The sequence below is a fragment of the Crotalus tigris genome, unplaced genomic scaffold, assembly GCF_016545835.1.
Source record: "Crotalus tigris isolate CLP2741 ecotype Arizona unplaced genomic scaffold, ASM1654583v1 scf7180000019068.10715455, whole genome shotgun sequence".
NCBI lineage: Eukaryota > Metazoa > Chordata > Lepidosauria > Squamata > Viperidae > Crotalus > Crotalus tigris.
The window spans coordinates 5,546,363-5,566,447 of record NW_024097358.1 but is presented as its reverse complement, the minus strand read 5'-3'; the positions used below and the strand labels follow the sequence as shown (position 1 = coordinate 5,566,447).

The following is a 20,085-nucleotide window of genomic DNA, read 5'->3' as shown; positions in this document are numbered from 1 at the left end:
TGCAGTACTGCACTCTAACTGCTGCGCCACCTCGGCTCCTTGCAAGGTCTAAGTATTCTGCGCTAAAAATCTAAACATTGGGAAATCTTGTTCCTTTTGTAAGCTATCACCTCTGAAGACTTACTTGAAAGCAAGTGTTTCTCCACTTGCCTTACTTTATTCTATATGCTTCTTTTAGAAAAAAAATGTAGTAGAATTCTCCAGATTTCAGTCTCATTCTTGGACAAGGATAATATGCAGGAAGTCTACTGATATGTCACAGGGGGATTATCGGACATGCTTTTAATTATGTTATTACAAAAAAATAGATACACGTCTCTGTTCAGTTAAAGCAGTGGTTCTCAACCTGTGGGTCGGGACCCCATTTGGGATCGAACGACCATTTCACGGGGGTCACCAAACCACGCTGTCCGCCATTTTTCTCCCTTTTCCCTAGCTGTCCTACTCCCTCTTATTGGTGGCCACACCCATTTGGCCACGCCCCTGGGGGTCACCACAACATGGGGAACTGTATTATGGGGTCACGGCGTTAGAAAGGTTGAGAACCACTGAGTTAAAGGAAGAGACATTGAGATTTCACTAAAAATTAATCCACAAATTAATGGCTCAGTATTAAGTGATACGTCAATGTGTAGTAGCAAAACAAATTGATTCAACCTCTATTTCCAAGCTAGTTCTTGGCAGGTGTAATGGTTTACAAATCCCAGAATTCCCGATCAACATAGGACCTGCTTCCTGGACATCTTGTAAGTCAACACCATCTGGATAAAGCCATTCAATGGATCATCAGTCGGAACCTTGACATATTTATTAGGTTTCCGTTCTGCCTTTGTTTCAGAAGCAAAAAACAACATATATACTAGACTTTCCACATGCTCCCACTCAGCAACACTGCATAATAGACTGGGGGAAGAAGAATGGCTGGTCTGAGTCACATGTCAATAGAATTGTCTATAGAACAGTATGGATCTCAACTCTGACCTTGATGCTCTTTGAGCTTGGTTGTTTTCTTGCAGATGTTTCATTACTCAAACTAGGTAACACCATCAGTTGTCAGGAACTAGCACTGATGTTGCCTAGTTTGGGTAATGAAACATCTGCAAGGAAATAACCAAGCTTAAAAAGCATCAAAGATCCCTCATTTCAACCCTGAGATATAAATATTCTCTTTTATTGATCCAACCCAGGGGTATTAAACTGCCAGCCCGCGGGCCGGACACGTCACATGGAAGCCGGGCCCACCCCACTGCTGGCAATGGCAAAACTGTACCGAGACGTTGCGTGACGTCACATGATGTCGCAAGTTTGACATGTTTGATCTAACCCCCCTGATCCTTGATGAATACCATAAGCAACTTTCAGCTTTCCTATGAAGAATTGCTACTTGCTTCACTTTGGAAACGAACTGTTCTTTCTTTGAGTCCATCCACAAGACAGACTCAACGGTCAACAAGAGTCAGAAAACAGATGTTTTACTTGCCTAAGCAAGTCTTCATGTCCTCTGATGTCATGAAGCCATCATAGCAAAGACACCTGTATTCTCCAGGGATGTTAGTGCATTGACCACCATCACAGATGTTCGGATTGTTTTCACACTCATCAATATCTAAAAGAAAAAAAGTCACAGGTAGATATTCAGAATTAGCCTTCTGCTTTCTTTCTGTCTCGCAACAGAGTGAAAATTGTATGGGGAGAATCTGGTCTTTTTTTCAACACCTATCCATCTAGGAAAGTCCATACAAATTCTTCGGACTATAATATTTTATTGAAATATCTGTGCCAATTCTGCATGTTCTCTTTCGGCTTACTTCACTACTTGATGTGTACAACTTCTCTAGACCAGTGCTTATTGCTAATGACTTTGGACTGACATTAGATACAAGACATTCCATCTAGGTAGGTAGGTAGGTAGGTAGGGAGGGAGGGAGGGAGGGAGGGAGGGAGGGAGAGAGAGAGAGAGAGAGAGAGAGAGAGAGAGAGAGAGAGAGAGAGAGAGAGAGAGAGAGAGAGAGAGATCTATTTTTTTTTCTTTTTAACTCAGAGTGCTCTTGAATCTCTGGTATAATTTCTCAAGCTTTTCCCTCTTAAGGTCACCGCATACCAGCTGAATATCCAGAACTTTGCTTGGTTACTCAAAAGAAATGTTTGCAAAACAAAGACTTGGGCTGAGATTCTCTTCTCTTTGGAAAGAAAGGGTGTAACTCGTCAAAAGATGAGTCTATTGTGGCTTTTAGGAATTAATGCAGCTGCAGAAAACTTAACTCATTTTAACTAACGAGTCCAAGAGGCTGAGGATCATTATTCATTCTCCACGCAGCTTGCACCAAAGAAATAGAAAGCATTATAACAAGTTGTTTTTATAAGGAGATCCAACATGGAAGACACCCTTGGTTGGCCACCGGTCATTTATTAATCACACGATGCTATCAAACTCTAAAACAATTTGGATCTGGAGCCTTAGCTAAACAGTCATGCAAAATGCAGAAATGTTTTATTTCTCTGGACTTAGGATTTGCTGGCTTGAAATTTGGCAGGCGTATTTTCACCCCTTTCGATCTTGTATCTTTCTTTCTCTGAGCTCAGGGCCTTCTCTTAAATGCTACCAACGGATGGGACCTTGAAGCATGACTTTGCTGTGGCTGCCCCAGCCCTTTGGAATAGCCTTCCACCTAAGATTCAAGTATTCCTTTCTGGAAAATCATGAAGAACTGGTTCTTCCCTCAGGAGTAGGGCTAGGATGGGGTTGAGCCAGGAGGCTAATAGATTGGTTGGCCTGAAGCCTGGTGGGAAGGGTTGTTTTGTTTTTATTCTGGGTTTTGATGGTTGTTATAAATCAAATAAATAAAAAAGGTCAACCAGGACAGGCTGTTCATCTCACCCTAATTCCATTTTGGTGGCCAGAATGTGCAAAACAAATCCATTGGAAGAGCAGCCTCTTATATTCAGAGAAAATAGCTGGAAGGGACCTTGGAGGTCTTCTAGTCCAGCCCCCTGCCTTGGCAAGAGCCTTATAGCATCCCAGTCAAATGGTTGCCCAGTCTACCTTTGAAAACCTCCAGTGATGGAGCACCCCCGACTCCAGGAGGCAAGCTGCTCCATTGATTAATAGCTCTGACTGTCAGGAAATTTCTCCTTACTTCTAAGTTGGATCTCTTTAGCAAGAGAAATTAATAAGAAACAATTCTGGGGAGTAGAATCTTGGAATTGGATAAGCTGGCATGCTTGGTTGGTGTTCTAATCCATTCTAATCAGATGTGTTTCCACTTTTCTTTCAAAGCATTCCCTCCTCTTGTTTCCCATAACAACCCCACTGTAAGTGGTCTGAAAGAGGACAGCTGGTTCAAAAAGCATTTTGTGAGTTGCTGTGATTGACAGGAGTAGAGATCTCCCCACCTCCATGCCAATATCTAAACCACCACATCACTCTGGATAGTCAATAAATCCCACTGAATGCAGCTTTTCTATATTAAAACTGCAGCTCCTGTCCTACATACAATTACTTGAACATAGCAGATTTCAATGGAACTCACATTTGAGTAAACAGGCGAGCAAAGCTGCATTATGGTCAGAGAGGAAAATCAGGGGCATGGCCAAGACATTAGGAGATGTTGGGCAATATACAGTAAACATTCACAAATTTACTTTACCGGTGCAAGTTCTGTGGTCTGGCATTAGAGCAAAGCCAGGTCTACAGCTACATTCATAGCTGCCTTCTGAATTTGTACAGTATGTGTCACAACCGCCATTTATTATACTGCATTCATCAATATCTGGAACAAAAAAAAAAGATACAGTCTTATACATTGCAATAATTGTCATGCTTTCTCTCAAAGTCTAGGCCGTGGAAATTTCAATGTTCTTAATACAGTGGAATCAAGGTAAATTAACCTTGAGCCCAGAATTATGACTGAAAGGTAGAGGCACAGATTGTCTCAGTGGGAAGCTTGTATAAACCCACCTGCACTCTGGAAGTTCATAATTTTAGTAGTCTACGCTCTACTCATTTTACAACTGGATTACTGCAAGGCACTGGACCAAGGGATGCCCTTAAAAGAGATGTCAGCAAAGAAATCTAAGAAGAAATAAATAAATATCCAAGAAGGCCAATCTCTTCTGCTGCTACTATGAAATGGACTTATAGAACAGAATAACATAGTTGGAAGGGACTTTGGAGGTCTTTTAGTTCAACTCCCTGTTTAATCAGGAAACCCTGTATACTATATCCTACACTATTTCAGACAAATGGTTGTCCAATCTCCATGGAGTAGCTTGTGACACAAGGGAAACTTCATCTTTCCTCCTATTAGTATCATCATGGTTGAACAATTACAAGCGTATTGTTTCAGTCGTCCACTTTACCTAAATTTATGTCAACTCTGAAGACAGACAGGCAGTGTTTTTGTCCAGTGAATGAGCTGCAGCTGATTTGGAAGAAGAAACTCACCAACACAAAAGAGTCTGTCAGGTGTAGATTGATATCCAGGGTTACAAGAACACTGATACTTTCCAACCAGGTTGACACAGCGTCCATTTCTGCACAGATTTAGACTCAGGTCACATTCATTGATGTCTGTTTGAAAAACAAAGAGGGAGGGGGGATTGAAATCATTAATCATCCAACAATGCTGCATCCAGACAGGAGGGTATGATGTTAGGAACGTTTATATTAGTGCTTGGGATAAAACCAAAAATCAGAGGATAATCCAGCAAAAGTTGTAACAAGAGAAGATGAAATTAAAGGCAAAAGGACTTAACACTGTGCCCCAAATATTAAAAGAGCCAATAACTCATGTCTGGCATCAGAGAGCTATAAATCTTCTCAAAAGATTTTGGCAAGAGCTTTAAACCAAATTCCAGCCCAAAGGTCCTACTCCAAAAAAAGTTGCGAAGAAAAAGGAGAAACAACAGCATTCTATTATCCTCAGTTACGTTTTCTATTTCAGTTAAACTCAAGGGTCAGTCAGCAAAAATGAAACATACAGGGAGTCGAAGCCACGTTGGCATTGAAAAAAAGTGATTTGTGGCCAGTCCTCACACTTACGACAGTTGCAGAATCCCCACAGTCATGGGATCAAAATTCAACTGCTTGGCAACCGGCCTGTATTTACCAGAGCTGCAGCATCCTGGGATCCTGTGTTCTCCATTTATGACTTTCCCTGTTGGTTTTCCCCCGAGCAAAATCAATGGAGGAAAGACTGGATCAGTGGTTCTCAACCTTTTTAATGCCACGACCCCCAACCGGTCGTAAGTCGAGGACTACTCAACCGGTCGTAAGTCGAGGACTACTCAACTGGTGTAGCACCATTTGCAGAATGGGACTTTTGGCGGGCTCAGCAGGGCAGAGACAGCCTGGACAATTCCTATTGGCTTTTGAAAGCCAATAGAATTAGACTCTATTCAAGAGAGTCTATTCTATTGGCTTTCAAAAGCCAATAGAATAAAAGGGAGTAGCACAGCCAAGGAAAAGGGGAAAACAAAATGGCGGACTGCGTTGTTTGGCCACCCCCGTGAAATGGTCGTTCGACCCCAAATGGGGTCCCGACCCACAGGTTGAGAACCACTGGACTAGATTCACTTAATGATTGAGTGATTCACTTAACAACTGTAGTGGTTCTCTTAACAAGCCTTGTTAAGTGAGGATTATGGTTGCTGGACGAGTCCCAAGTGGTTTGCAATCAGGCCAGCAGGCAGGTGAGCGTCTGGTGAGGTGTGAGTGTGGCAGAACCAAGCTTAGGCTATGGCTCAGCTGGAGAGCAACCTCTGATTTTTCTGCTGTCCTCCCCATTGCTTCTGCATAAGGGAACTGGGCAGGTAGTTGCAAAGGATGCATTGCATGCAACCGCCATCAAGGCAAGTCAGTGGCCAAGCACCCAAATTTTATATTACTTTTTGCTCCCAAAAACGCATTGGGGTTTATCTTCCGGTTGGGTCTTATATTCAGGGAAATACGGTACTAAATGCATCCGTCTGGCTGACGTTCTTAACTGGGACTTATTTGGGGGGGGTGGGGCTTATATTACGAGCATCCTGAAAAATCATGCTAGGGCTTATTTTCCCGTTAGGTCTTATTTTGGAGGGAACAGGGTATTAAACAAAACTGGACTGCCCGACCTGTGTAAATGTTTTCATCTGTAGCGATCCAGGGTTACTCTAAACTTAGTTTCTGGCACAGGGCAAGGTAACAGATCCAAATTTTTGGGAGCCTGCCCTGTTTTTTTTTTTTTGGAGGATGATGAGTCATTCTTTCCGTGCCTTATTCAGGATGTTTAAAAAGAAAACCTCTTGAGAAACTGCCAGGACAGGCTTGCAGCAGCCAGTGCCAAGACGTTCAGATGTAACTGTAGAAAGCAGCCAGGCTGCAGAAGAAATATTTTCCCCATTGTCATCGTACCAATGCAGGCAGAGATGTTGGCAGCCAGCTGATGGCCCGGAGGACAGTCGCACTTGTAGCTTCCTTCGGTATTGATGCAAATGCCCCCTCTGCACAACATCGGGTTTCTCTCGCATTCATCGATATCTGCAGAAGGAGGACAAAAAGGGCTTGTGAAAAATATGCAGGGAGAGGAGGGGGAGAGCGTGTTAGGATCTAAAGTTTCAGCCGTGAGAGCGTGTGTTTACGTGCTCTCTTGAGCTCTGTGCCTTCTCCCCAGTTTTTCTCTTCTGCCAGCAAGTCCTCTAAACCAACTTCCAGCTGCTGTTTCCTTCCTTTTCTCTGCCCCCAAGGGAACACCTCTCTTCTCAAACGCTGTTCTCCCGGGGAGAAAACCCATCACTTGTATGCCTCTCTTTATCGGTTGGGAGTTTTCTGTCCTTCCTGCCCGCTTCCAGTCTTCCATTCTGCTTTAGTCTGGCTGTTTCCCTTCTCGCTGACATGGAGGGACTGAGTCAGATCAGATCTGCTGGATTTGTCCAGATCTGGAAGTTAATTCTTGGACCCAAGCCACAATCAAGACTTAAGTGTTCATGTGTTTGGTAGGAATCTGGGCAGACAACTAACCTCTCCCTGAGCTTGGTTATTTTCTTGCGGATATTTCATGACCCAACTAGATCAGATAATCAATGCAGTGACGACGTTACCTAGTTTGGATAATGAAACGTCTGCAAGAAGACAACCAAGCTCAGAGAACGCCAAGGACCCCTCACTTCAACCCTGAGCTACAAATATTCTCTTTTATTGCAACTAACAACTCCCAAAAAACAGAGCAAAGGAGAATTATTTCATCCATTACTACCACAAGTGTAGATCTTTCTCCAAGATGGGGAAAAAAAACCCCAGATTTCATGGCATTAGTTTAGAGCAGTGATGGCGAACCTTTTAGAGTCCGAGCGCCCAAACCACAACCCAAAACCCACTTATTTATCACAAATAAGGCCACATCATCATTGTGGTGCCCTCAGGGGGGGTACGGGGGCGTGGCCCATTGGATGGGCGTGGCCCACTGGGTGGGCATGGCTGAGGTTGTCACGGCAGACTGGGTGGGCATGGCTGGGGTGGGTATGGCCATCTCGATGTTGCTCATGGGGACGCCTGAGGGGGCCGGGCAGGGTTGGGGAAGATCCAGGGGGTCTGTGGCAGGTGAGATGGTGAGCAGGAGGCCCAGCATAGATGGGGGAAGGCACGCAATCCTAGCTGGGACTGGGGGGGCATAGCGCTGATGGGGATCTGGCTTTCCCTGCTCGGGATGGCCTTTGGCTTGCTGAGTGTGGACCTGCTCTACCAACTCTACTCGAGCTTTGCCTCCTTTATGCTGGGTGGGGCTGTTGCTCCAGGCAGTGGCAGCAGCCTAATGGACCTGTGCAAGCTGCTGGCAGTGGCGGCGCACGTGCCCACAGAGAGGGCTCTGAGTGCCGCCTCTGGCACCCGTGCCATAGGTTCACCACCACTGGTTTAGAGCATCATGATCACACTTTAGAAAGGGTACCGCAAGTTTCCTCAATCTGATACTTTCTAGATGAGTTTAGGGGAGATTCGGAGGGAGACAGATTTGAGAAGTATCTTGTACAGCTTTTAGAAGTCCAATCATCTTAAAAAAAACAGGAAAGAAAAACTGTAGCTATTAAAGGGAACTTTCTCCCCCCACCCCCATGCAATGCCTACCTACAGGTGCCGCAATAAAAATGGAGGTCAGGTGCCTACCCTTCCTTATGGTCATTGGGACTTTGAGGACCTCACAAAATAAGCTTCAGCACCGGAGCAAAAATAAATAAATAAATAAATGACATAAAATAATATACCCATGCAGTTTTTCATCATCATAAATCCACTTTCGTAGCCCTCAAAGCATTCACAGTGGAAGTCTCCGGGGGTATTGACACAAATTCCTTGGCCACAGAGATCAGGAGAAATGCGGCATTCATCAATATCTGCAACAGAAAAAAAATTAAACTTATTTCAAAAATTAACATACACACGGCAAGCATTGGCTAACAAAAAAAGGCAAACATGAATAAACAAAAACCCGAGTCGCACCAATATAAATACGTAGTTATTCCATTTTTATTCCCAGGAAAAGTCTCCGTCTCAGTACTTGGCAAAGTTTGACTATCTCTAGAAAGATTTGGGTAGACTATGGGCATGATGGAAACTGCCTAATCTGGATCTGTGGTGGGAGGGTTAAAGGGGTGGGGGGAAGTTAAGAGGTATGCCAGTATGAAGTCTTTCCAGAAAAGAAAACATCATAGACCCAGACTAGTGAAGCCTTATCTTTTGGTTCCCAAAGGAATGCAGTCAGCCTGAGGAGATTCTTGTAATATAGGTGATGAACAATAAAGAAACTACTTTGGCCTATTTGCAGAGCTGTTCTGGTTTCTTGGACCTGCCAGGAAATGGGACAATACATCCATTTGTCGCCTCACCCTGATTCCTAAGAACAAGTATTCATTTCCCACGCAGGACTATCTCCAAAGATGTCAAGTATATGAGAGTCACACTCTCTGCCTCATATCATTTTTAAAATCAGGCTTCCCCCAGCTACCTTAATCATCTACCTCATAATTCCCCAAATAAATAAGAGATCCTTAATAGTCCCTAGATTCCTTTGACTACCATATTGTTGTACACAGATCTGACATGGAAATAGAAAGCACAGTTTATACTTTTGGATAACTGTTATAAACTTATTTTAGCCTCCAATTTGCTTTATTTCTCTCGTTATCTTCCTGATTTTTTTAAAAAAAGTATTTTTGTCTAATTCAGTGGTGAAAGTTGGGTGTTAACTTGGAAATATTCTCAGATAATTCCTCTACTGCTTTAAGGGGGGGGGGGGATGTAGAAGACCAGGCTGAGCCCAAGGGAGGGGGGTCAAATGCATCATCAGTCTCAAGTCCCTTCATCCCACAAGAGATTTAAGTCCAGCCCACCTTGAATTCCATTAACTCTTATCTACCGCCAATTTGTTTTAACCGTTAGTAGTTCAGATTCTTGTAGAGAACATTAGCATACAATAAAACTATATTCACTTGAACCGCTTGGACTTCTGATTTCCTATGCTTGACAGAAAAGAGATAACGGGGTCATTCTTCCCCTCAGTGTTAGGAAGTTTAGCTGCCTATTTAAAGGTTGTGGATGCTGTGGCGCTTCTCCACAACTCACTGGCTAAGAAACATGAACTGGCAACAGAATAAGAGACTGCGTAACCTATTTCACCACAAGCTGCATGCAAACCTTTCTGAAGAAACAAAACATCATCTGAAGTCCAAGAAATTTACCTGTGCAGTTCCTCTCATCGGAATCAAGTGCAAACCCGCTGTCGCATTTACACCGGAAGCTGCCAATGGTGTTTCTGCATTTTCCGTAGGTGCACAATCTTGGAATCATTTTGCATTCGTTGATATCTGAGACCAAGAAACAGCAATTTTTCAAAACAAAATCCAGTACATATAACCACCCATAAATCGCAATAAATAAAACCGCTACAGTTTTATAGTTGGTGAACTCTTCAAACCACCTCATTTGAGCATTAGGCAGTACTCCTAGACATCTGAAGAGGAATTATAATTAATTTTATACCGGAAGTCCTCAACTTACAACCACCATTGAGCCCAAAATTTCTGTGGCTAAGTGAGACAGTTGTTAAGTGAATTTTTTCCCATTTTATCACTTTTCTTGTTGCAGCTGTTAAGCGAATCACTGCAGTTGTTAAGTTAGTAACACCGCTGTTAAGTGAATCTGCCTTCCCCATTGACTTTGCTTGTCAGAAGTTCGCAAAAAGGGATCCCGTGATGCCGGACGCTGCAGCCGTCATAAATATGAGTCAGTTGCCAAGTGTCTGAAATTGCGATCAAATGGCTGCAAGAGTTATAAATGTGAAAAACAGCCATAAGTCACTTTTTTCAGTGTTGTCGTAACTTCAAACGGTCATTAAATGAACAGTTGTAAGTCAAGGACTATCTGTATTATGTTTACATAGGGCAGTAGACTACTTCTAATTTTCCCTTGTAGAAATAGATTCGATGTTCTTAGTCTTTGATCAAAAGGAGAACCATCCTGACTAATTTCTTCCCCACCAGCACTTAGCTTGCATTAATCAAGCAACACAAGGGTTAGAAACGTACGTTGCTATCCCAAGCATACTTATTTATTTTATTTATTTATTTTATTTGATGAGACTTTATATACCGCTTTAAGTGCAAGCACTCTCTAAGCGGTATACACCAGTAAGCAATGTATATATATATTTACATTGCCCCCAACAATCTGGGTCCTCATTTTACCTACCTCGGAAGGATGGAAGGCTGAGTCAACCTTGAGCCGGTGAGATTTGAACCGCTGACCTGCTGAACACAGTCAGCTAAAGTGGCCTGCAGGACTGCACTCTAACTGCTGCGCCACCTCGGCTCTTGGTAGGAAGTAAAAGGATTAAACACAATGGACTTCACTTTTGATGTAATATGAATAGGGCTGTGTTTCAGTCCTTTTTCTGTTTTTGCTTGGATATTTGTTTTGCTTTCTTTATCTTACCTCTGCAATTTCTTCAGATTATACCCCACCCTGCTTCTATTAGTGATTCATAAATGCTTAGTCAAATGAGATAATTCAACGACAGTAACATCTGCGCTGGGCGCAATCCCTGATTCTTAGAAGTTTTATTAGCCACCAATTTCCAATGTCTTAGCTGGAATAACATTCCATTCGAATAAGAATGGCTTAGCTAAAACAAATAATCACGAGGGGTGCCTTACATGTTGGCAACAGTTCTTTTGGGTTTCAAAGAAGCTATGACTCATAATTATGTCCTCGCCCTTGTCTGATTCCCATCCAATTCCCATCATGACCACCCTTGGCAAACTCAGAGGAGAGAAGAAGCTTTAAGTATGTGTTCGTTCTTCTTTCGTCTCTTTGGAGAAGACACATCTAGGTCAATGCCTAGCTGCATCTCCTCCCAAGCCTAACACCTCAGGAAGAATACAGAACAAGACAAAGACACACCAGTTCTATAAATGTTCTTCTATTGTCCAATTAGTTATAGACAGGGAAGGGTTAACCATACCATTCTGGAATATGACTTAGAACTTCAAGATTCCACTCTTGAAATAGTAGACTTTACCCATGCCTTTTAACAGGTTAGGGAAGTTTAAACTGATTGCAAGAATTTGGGAGCAGAGAACCAAGTCCCAATTTTATTACTCTACTGATAGCGAACGTTACGCCCAGGCAACAATTCTGATATGAGAAACCCATGATGACGTGGGAACTTCAATAAACCATGTTTCTCACAAACGTTACATCTTGGTTCCAATGGTTTGGGTTCTTCAACCTCAACTGTTGCACTGAAAATAGGATAAGATTCACCAGTTCAGAACTGGGAATAAAAAGGAAAAATTCCCCATCTTTATGCGGTGGGTTTCCAAGAACGCTGCCTTCCTCTCCAGATTTATTCAAACCCAACCACATCGGAGGGGTTGCCCTGAAAATTTGCCTCAGAGGAAGGCGGGAAAAACGAAACAAATACATTCAGCGGAACCCTTCTTTGCAGGAGCAGCCATTTTGTCTCACCTTTATAGAAAGGCTTCCCATTTATAATTTCTCCCCTGGTGGAAAATCCCGGTCCTCGTGGGCAAAGGGCTTCATATTCAGGACTGCCCCTTATGGGACATTCGTCACAATCAGGTCCCCAAGCGGCCCCAACAGAACAGCAACAAGCGTCCAGACGGTGTCTCCCTCCAACGGGTGCAGTGCAGTCTTCGTCGTCGTGTTTCAGATAGCAGGACTCCAAGCGAATATCTGTTGGGGGGCATGGGGGTATTTAGCAATCCAGCAGAGGAAAGGGGTGGAGCAAAGGAACAGGGAAACCCCACCACCCGAAAAACCTAAAAACTTCCCACCTTTTGCAATTTGATAATGTTAAGGTGACCAATCGTCCTCCTTTAGGGAGGACAGTCCTCCTTTTGTAAGTTCTGTCCTCCCTCAAAAAGTGTCCTCCTTTTGAAGACTAATCTGCAGAGCTTTTTTTTCCCGTCATAGAACGCTCAGAATGGCGTTCCAGCACCTTTTTTTGATGGGTTTTGTTTTCAACTTTTGCATGAGCTGTGCTACTCCCACTGTTGGCTTTCGAAAGCCCATAGGAATTGCTGCTGAGCACACCAAAACACCCGGCTGGCAAACTTTGCACATGCAAGTTGTCTATATTATTGCTGCAATGAATAAAATGTTTGTTTTATTTACAATATTTTTTTCTTCAATTTATTTGTGTCCTCCTTTTCATTGTAAAAAAGTTGGTCACCTTAATAATGTTGTTTTACATGTTTAAGTTCTAATCTCAAATTATTCGCTTTTATTGTCTTGATTAAATTACACACCCTGTCCAGAGCCTCTCTGTGAGAGAGAGGGGCAGTTAAAAAAGTTTGACATGTTAAATAAATAAAAAATAAATTTAAAAAATCAACGTAAAAGTAAATATGGCAAAAAAAATGGGGCAGGGAAGGGTGGAGGAAGGCAGAGAATGAATATGGAAAACCATACAGCGCTAGTAGTCCAAAGCTATACAAGGTATGCTCATATGCCTTCTACTGTGCTAGTAGAAAATTTCTTAGCAGAAATTGAAAATTGGACACTGAACGTTTAAGCTACATTTTTTTTCCAGATCAACTATAAATCATTGGCTTCATGCAATTTGCAAAACCATAAACTATATTCTTTAAGACACAATGGTTAGGTCAACAGAACATGCAGATCGAACATGAAACAAACCAGGTTAGGGCTATGAATGTGTGTTCCCCTATCATGCTTAGCCTCCTCCATGAAGAGCAGTCATCTGCAGTCCTTTTTTCTAAAAGGACCGTCCATTTTAAATAAAACGGGGGGCTTGAGAATGGCTTTTCTATTTAAGAGTCTTTCGGGGGTGACTTTAGTTGGTTGCACACTTTTTTCTTTGCCAAATCCCTCTACTATTATATTCTCTTCAACTCCTTCTACACATCGGGTATAGAAGAGCTAAGAAAACAACCACAACCAAAGCAGACATATCCATCTTTCAAATCGTAAGCTCATTTAGAGCCTCACAAAAGTGCTTGGGGAATAATAACAGAGTTTCTTTTGCTGCCACAACTGTTAACTGTTTTATTTGGGAAGCCTTATCATTTTGCTGTAGATAAAGATAGCATCTTCTTAGGTCATGTCTAGCTGGCCATCCCAACTGCCAATGGCTTTAAAGATTAGGCAAACAAATATCTCAGGACCAGCTTTCACAAGACTTAATAAGGCACAACCGGAAGACTTAAGTACAGCCATCCCTCACGGTAAACATTTTCCTCCCTCCGAAGGCTCACTGAAAGCAGAGGACTGAGAGAGAGAATCTGTTTTTAGCCTTCTCTCATATGGTGGACAGCAGAAATTTCTGAAGAAGGAGTAACCCTTGGTTTATGGAAGAGACCAACCGTAACATGAAACCATGAATGGGTTTTGCACCCAGTGGGTTTGATCGAATCTTATGAGAGCCCTGAATGCTTACCAATGCATCTCCGTCCAGTTGCGTCCAAGGTCATTCCATTGGGACACTGACATATGAAGGATCCCAAAGTGTTGACACACTGGCCATTGGTGCACACGCCGGGAAACACTACACACTCATTCACATCTGCGCACGTATTGAAAAAGAAAAGTTTAAAATATCAGTAAAGATACAGAGGGATCCAATACTTCCATCATATTGTTTTTGCAAATGGGAGAAGCCTATCTCTATTACTATTTTTGACATGGTTGACCAACTATATTCAGAAGCAAAATGAGCCCATAAATTACACATTTAGAGCACAGTCTAGGGGCGAACACAGATTCGTGATTCATAAGGGAATGTTTCTGTTTTTAAAAACTTGGATTTAATCACATCTAACATTGCCTCTATATAGGGTAGCCCCAGGCAGATAGAAAAAGATAAAAAAAAGATATCAATCAAAGATATGATTTGATTGCTGTCCCCAGGGGACAGGGGAGTTATTGTTTTTTTAATTGTTGGGCTTTTAATCTTTGTAAGCCACCCAGAGTCACTAGGAGTGAATTAGGCAGTTAATAAACTGTTAATAAACAAACAAATAAGAGAATTATTGCAGACCACTCATTTTTAGAGGAATAAGGGACAAACTTGCAACTGCAGGGTTCAAATTTGCTCTTCAAAAACATCTGACATTTAAAAGGGCTACGTGCCAGGCTCTTAACACAATTGCTTAAGAAAGCATATTTAAAACAGCAGTGGGGAGAGGTTAGGGTTCACCCTCGACCCGTAGGAAACAACTCCATTGGCTTTTCAAAAATTCTGAAGAGCCTGTGACCGTTATCCAAGACTACTATCTTGGAAGAATAACTTTCCGTGCCTGAACAATGAAAAAATGTTCTGAGCCTTCCCTTGCAATCTGGATTAGGTGGAGCCCCGTTTTTCCTCCCTTGGGATAGATAAGTTATGTACAGTCAATCTGTGATAGAGTAGATCCAAGCTATTGGGTCATTATCTTGGAAAGCAAAAAATTTAAATAAAAAGAGAGAGAGAGAGAGTGATTAGGGACACGGCTGTGATGGTGGCGATGGGCTGTTCCTTCTCTCGCTCTCCTTCTGAAACAAAACATATGGGACTCATTTGGGGTGTTTTTTTTCAAACCGATCGGCAGCTGTGCCGTGTCAGTCAGTCCGACCCAACACAGTATAAAGTGCTTGAGGAAAAGGGCTTAATGGACAGGACCACGGATGTCATTTGGAAACGTTGCAGTCAAGGTAAACTACTCTATCAGCACTCTTCCAATGATGACTGATATAAACGAAAACAATGGAAGGGTGCATGCCAAAACAGGCTGAGGAAAGGGATAAACAGGGAGAGAAGGCCTTCAAACCATGATGTACACCAGTGTTTCCCAAACTTGACAATTTTAAGGCATGAGGACTTCAACTCCCAGAATTCCACAGCCAGCAACGCTGGCTGTGGAATTCTGGGAGTTGAAGTCCACATGCCTTAAAATTGTCAAGTTTGGGAAGCACTGGTGTACACCATTCCTTTCACTTCCTTTGACAACCACCACTGATGGGAAGAGGGCATCCTATCTGGTCTTCAAGAATTCCATAAGACTGCTTTTAGTCAATTGAGTTCCTCAACAAGCCTTTCTACTTAATCTTCTGCTTCTCAAGCAAGCTCTCCACCCTCTCTGATATAAGATCTTCTTTCTAATATTTATGGGATATTTCAAGAGCCCTTGGCTTTTCTTTTTCTCCACCAACTATTCACACCTTTTTTATGTACTGCAAGGACGCTGTTATATCTGGAAGCAAGGAAGAAGAAAACCAGAATCATCTACACATCCACCCTAGGAAAGAAGGATTAACACATCACCCGCTTGGAATCTTTTGCAATACCAAACGCGATGTTGCAATTTGGGGCTCATCCTTTTTCCCTCAAGAACCAAAGGAATGCAATTGTTAATGAAGATGGACGATTCTGTCTCTTTTTATTTGACTCAGTTTCATATTTTCCCATGTTTAACTTTTCTTCTGTCGGGGGAATTTTTGCACACAAAAAAAATGGGTTGCAGTTATAGTGAAGCATGCTTTTGGTGTATGCAAGTTTCCTTTCTGAACCACATTTTCTGAAATATAGTGTAATTTTCTGCGTGTTTGTTCCTCCTGTGTCGTTCTCTTTAATGCATGCATTTTCATACATTTTTTAAAAAAATTTGACAACCCACTCTCAAAATTCTGAAATGTACAATTGCATCTGAGAATGAGTATAGTCTTTAGAAGGACTTCTGAAACCCAAGTCTTCTGAAATATAATGCCTTTTTTTTTTTGTACTTGAAACATTACATTCTCAGTGTCAAAATAGCGAGCTTTGTAAAATTCCACTCTGAAAAAGCTTCAAAAGCAAACAATCTCAACACCATTATTAAGTGGACAGAATTATTATATATATTTTTCTCCCGTTGCCTACATTGGTTTATTCTGTTTCATATTCCAAGGCAAGAATACATACCTTCACACTGATTTCCCCTTATCCTTGAATATCCTTTGGAACATATTGGATCTAAAGCAAATGAGAACAATGTCACTTAGAACAGAAACTTAATTGGAGAAGAAGTTATACAGTTCTTCTATGCAGGAACGCTTCCAAATAAATTATAACTAATAATGATTAAGGAAGGAAAAGGGTTACAAGAGGAACAAAGTACTCTAACACTGAGTCCCCTACCTTTTGGGCACCGGGGACCGGTTCTGTGGAGAAAGGATTTTCTGCGGACCGGAGGATGCTACTCTGCATCCCGTAAATGGGGCTTTTGCTTGTTTGTGCGGTCCGGTTGCTGACATGCTGTGGTCTAGTACTGGTCCATGGCCCAGGGGTTGGGGACAACTGCTCTAACAGTGATAACCAGAACAGCATTAAGAATGTTTTCTTGGGAAAAAAATCTACTGTATTTAAAAAGGAATTTTTCCCAATTATAATGGAATTGCAATACCTACATTATATCCTTGTGTACAAGTTAAAGGAGTAATGACAAAAAGACTATTCACAATAATCTGAGGTAAAGTTTTTTTTTTTTAATGGGAAGCTCTCTGTGGTTTATAATGCAATCTGCAAGAAAATTGTGTGAAAATTCCCTGCACTTGCAAGGCATGATGTAATAGTGAAGTAAGAAACATGTCCTTCTAATTATATTAATTATGTATCTATATGTTTACCTTTCTGGATGCTAAGAATTGTCACCAACTTCATGGCACCTATCAATTATATATTATTTCTTCCTGTATATTGCTGAACACTGCCCAGAATCGCATTTTTACTGCATTTTAGTATAACGTGTGTTTGGAACTCTGCGCCTTGATACGGCCCACGGTGTAATCAATAAAGATTATTATTATTATGGATCATCGCACAGTCAGCCAGATGTTCAGACTGGATTTGGCATTTTGTCTACTTATCAAGTCCTTACCCAGGACCTGGGATAGGCAGATGTGGATGTTTGATGGTATTACAGATATTGTCGCAAGATGGAAGCATTTCCTAGTAAGGCTGCCTTTTGCAATTGACTAATGGCAAATTTGTCAATGCCAATGGTGTTCAAGTGGTGCTCCAGTTGTTTTTGGGATTGCACCCAAGGCACCTATTACTATTGGTACTACATTATTATTATTATTATTATTATTATTATTATTATTAATTATTGCAAGTGTGAAAAGTCCCCTTTTTCAGCTAAACCTTTACAAGAATGCAGCAAATGAATGCAAGAAGGTCTCACCTTTTTCGCACGGGACACAGGGACTGCCCCAAGCAGCACCCAGCGAGGAACAGCACTGAGATTTCAGCGTGGCCCCGTTGATATTTATTTCACATCTCCCATTCACGATGGTCTGCCAACAAGTTCCTTTGACCGTCTCTGTTAGAACACACAAACACAGCACCGTAAGAGAATGCAAGATCAAGGAGCTACTTTAAGTTGCTGCGATGTGCAAAGGGGAACGCTAGTTCAATCGTCCTCATCATGACCCAACCGATGAGGCGGGCCATTATGACACTCTTAAAGACTGGATGAAAAAGGGGATGACTCAGAGGAATACCTTACCAATGCAGACGGTTTTGGAGGTATCCAAAGTACTTTCGGGCGAACATTCACAGACGAAAGAGCCAGGGGTATTTTTACACACGCCGTTGATACAGGGGCTGGATTCGCATTCGTCAATATCTAGAAGAGCAAAAAAGCAAATCTGAATGGCCCAAAGGAGGACAGCGATGCAGAGAGTGCTCCGTTGGATTATTTAAAAATAATATATGTTTAAAAATACTGTATTTGCCCCTATTGCAAATAATATGTTTCCTGTTCAGCAGAGAATATGGAATCCCGGCATTTGATGATTGATTACACCTGCTCTTCATGCATTTTGCTTGGAGAAATTGTTTGTCTTTCACCTGTGATATCCAATCAATAGCAAGGACCTGTGGCTCCACGCAAGCCACACACCCTGTACACATCTGTCTTCAACCTATTGTAAGGGCAACTTGCAAATGGAGAACTGCATGAACTTATCTTAACTCATCCAAGGTTCTGGATTAAATACACAGGTGGTCCTGGACTTACGACCACAACTGAGCCCAAGATTTATGTTGCTAAGTGAGACATTTGTTAAGTGAGTTTTATCACCTTTCTTGCTATGCTTGTTAACACTGCAGTTGTTAAGTTAATAACACGGCTGTTGAGTGAATCTGGTTTCCCCATGGACGTTGCTTGTTAGAAGGTCACAAAAAGGGACCACGTGACTCTGGGACACTGCGACCGTCATAAATATAAGTCAGTTGCTAAACATCTGAATTTTAATCACCAAAGTGACCAAAGCAATGTTGCAAAGGTCATAAATGTGAAAAACGGTCATTAAGTGACTTTTTTCAGTGCCATTGTAACTTTGAACGGTTACCAAATGAACTGTTACAAATCGAGGACTAGCTGTACTTTAATTCCCCAATGTTAAACTTTAGAACAGGGAATATGTTGTGTGCATAAAATGAACAGAATTCATTATTACACAAATATTAAACTATCCTATTGGGAACAAATGTAGCCTAAAAACTTGATCTCCCCACTTTAGAATCAGGCAGAACTTTTGAGGGGGAAAAATGGAGCTTTTTCATTACCTTCACATGTCTGTAGATCCGGTTTATACACAAATCCCTTGGGACAGGTGCAAGTGAAACTTCCAGGGGTGTTCCTGCATTGCCCGTTGTCACAAAGCAACCTGTTCACGGCACATTCATCAATGTCTGCAAAGATAATTAAGATAATTCAGCAACGTCTGCAAAAACTGCATGCTTCAATGCCTCTAATGTTGGGGGGTTTTTTGTCTCTTTCATATGAGGCTGTAAAATAAGTTTTTTATTTAAGGAAAGGAATAGACTTCACTAATAGGAACTTTTTTCCCATATAATATTAGGAAAGAAGGTTTGGTTTAACATCGAAGTCAATGGAAACGAAGTAAACTATCAATTTTTGTGCTTTATACAACAACTTTCCAAACCTCCTTTCTGCCTGTGGCAAGGAAAATGGGTATTTCAAGAAAGATCAAAGAGGTCCTGAAGATAATCTAAGTTTTTCTTCTTAAGAATATTTTCTCCCTGGAGATAAAAAGATGAAGTCGTGGGAAATCAACAGAACTCCAAAGGGAGGGCAGTATCGTGCGGACCCCCTCATAAAACTGATCCAGTGAACCATATATTATGTGACAGTATGTAAATATATATATTTTAAGAACAGATTTCATTAAGCCTGCAACATTTTATCAGCGTGGCCTGCTGGAAGACAATAAAACCATTCCAACAGATTTGATCCAGCAGCTGAGTCACCAATGCACAAAGAGACACATCAAAACTTCCTTAATATGTCTAGCTCAAAACTGATATAACGTTGAGGGGTCCTAGGTGCTCTCTGAGCCGGCTTGTTTTCTTGCAGACGTTTCAGACTAGTACTGATGATGTTACCCAGTTAGGTAATGAAACGTCTGCAAGAAAACAAGCAGGCTCAGAGAGCACCAAGGACCCCTCACGTCAACTCTGAGCTTCTTTACTGATGTAACATTTTCATGGCACAGGGCCATACCATTGGCCAGTCGCTCTCAACCTATGGTCC

General features: G+C 41.8%; 1 protein-coding gene across 3 annotated transcripts in view; it reads right to left on the bottom strand.

Annotated features, from left to right (window-relative positions):
* The window catches only part of FBN1 (fibrillin 1), a 162,089-nt gene that overhangs the window by 57,305 nt on the left and 84,699 nt on the right, over positions 1-20,085 (bottom strand). For all 3 annotated transcript variants that reach the window (XM_039359016.1, XM_039359017.1, XM_039359018.1), the window contains exons 20-31: positions 19,098-19,223; positions 18,034-18,153; positions 17,710-17,847; positions 16,449-16,499; positions 13,950-14,075; positions 11,996-12,223; positions 9,709-9,834; positions 8,236-8,364; positions 6,392-6,517; positions 4,445-4,570; positions 3,648-3,770; positions 1,481-1,606 (exon numbers count right to left, since the gene is read on the bottom strand). In XM_039359016.1, the coding sequence (XP_039214950.1) occupies positions 1,481-1,606; positions 3,648-3,770; positions 4,445-4,570; positions 6,392-6,517; positions 8,236-8,364; positions 9,709-9,834; positions 11,996-12,223; positions 13,950-14,075; positions 16,449-16,499; positions 17,710-17,847; positions 18,034-18,153; positions 19,098-19,223 (1,545 nt within the window). The remainder of the gene's footprint in view (positions 1-1,480; positions 1,607-3,647; positions 3,771-4,444; positions 4,571-6,391; positions 6,518-8,235; positions 8,365-9,708; positions 9,835-11,995; positions 12,224-13,949; positions 14,076-16,448; positions 16,500-17,709; positions 17,848-18,033; positions 18,154-19,097; positions 19,224-20,085) is intronic.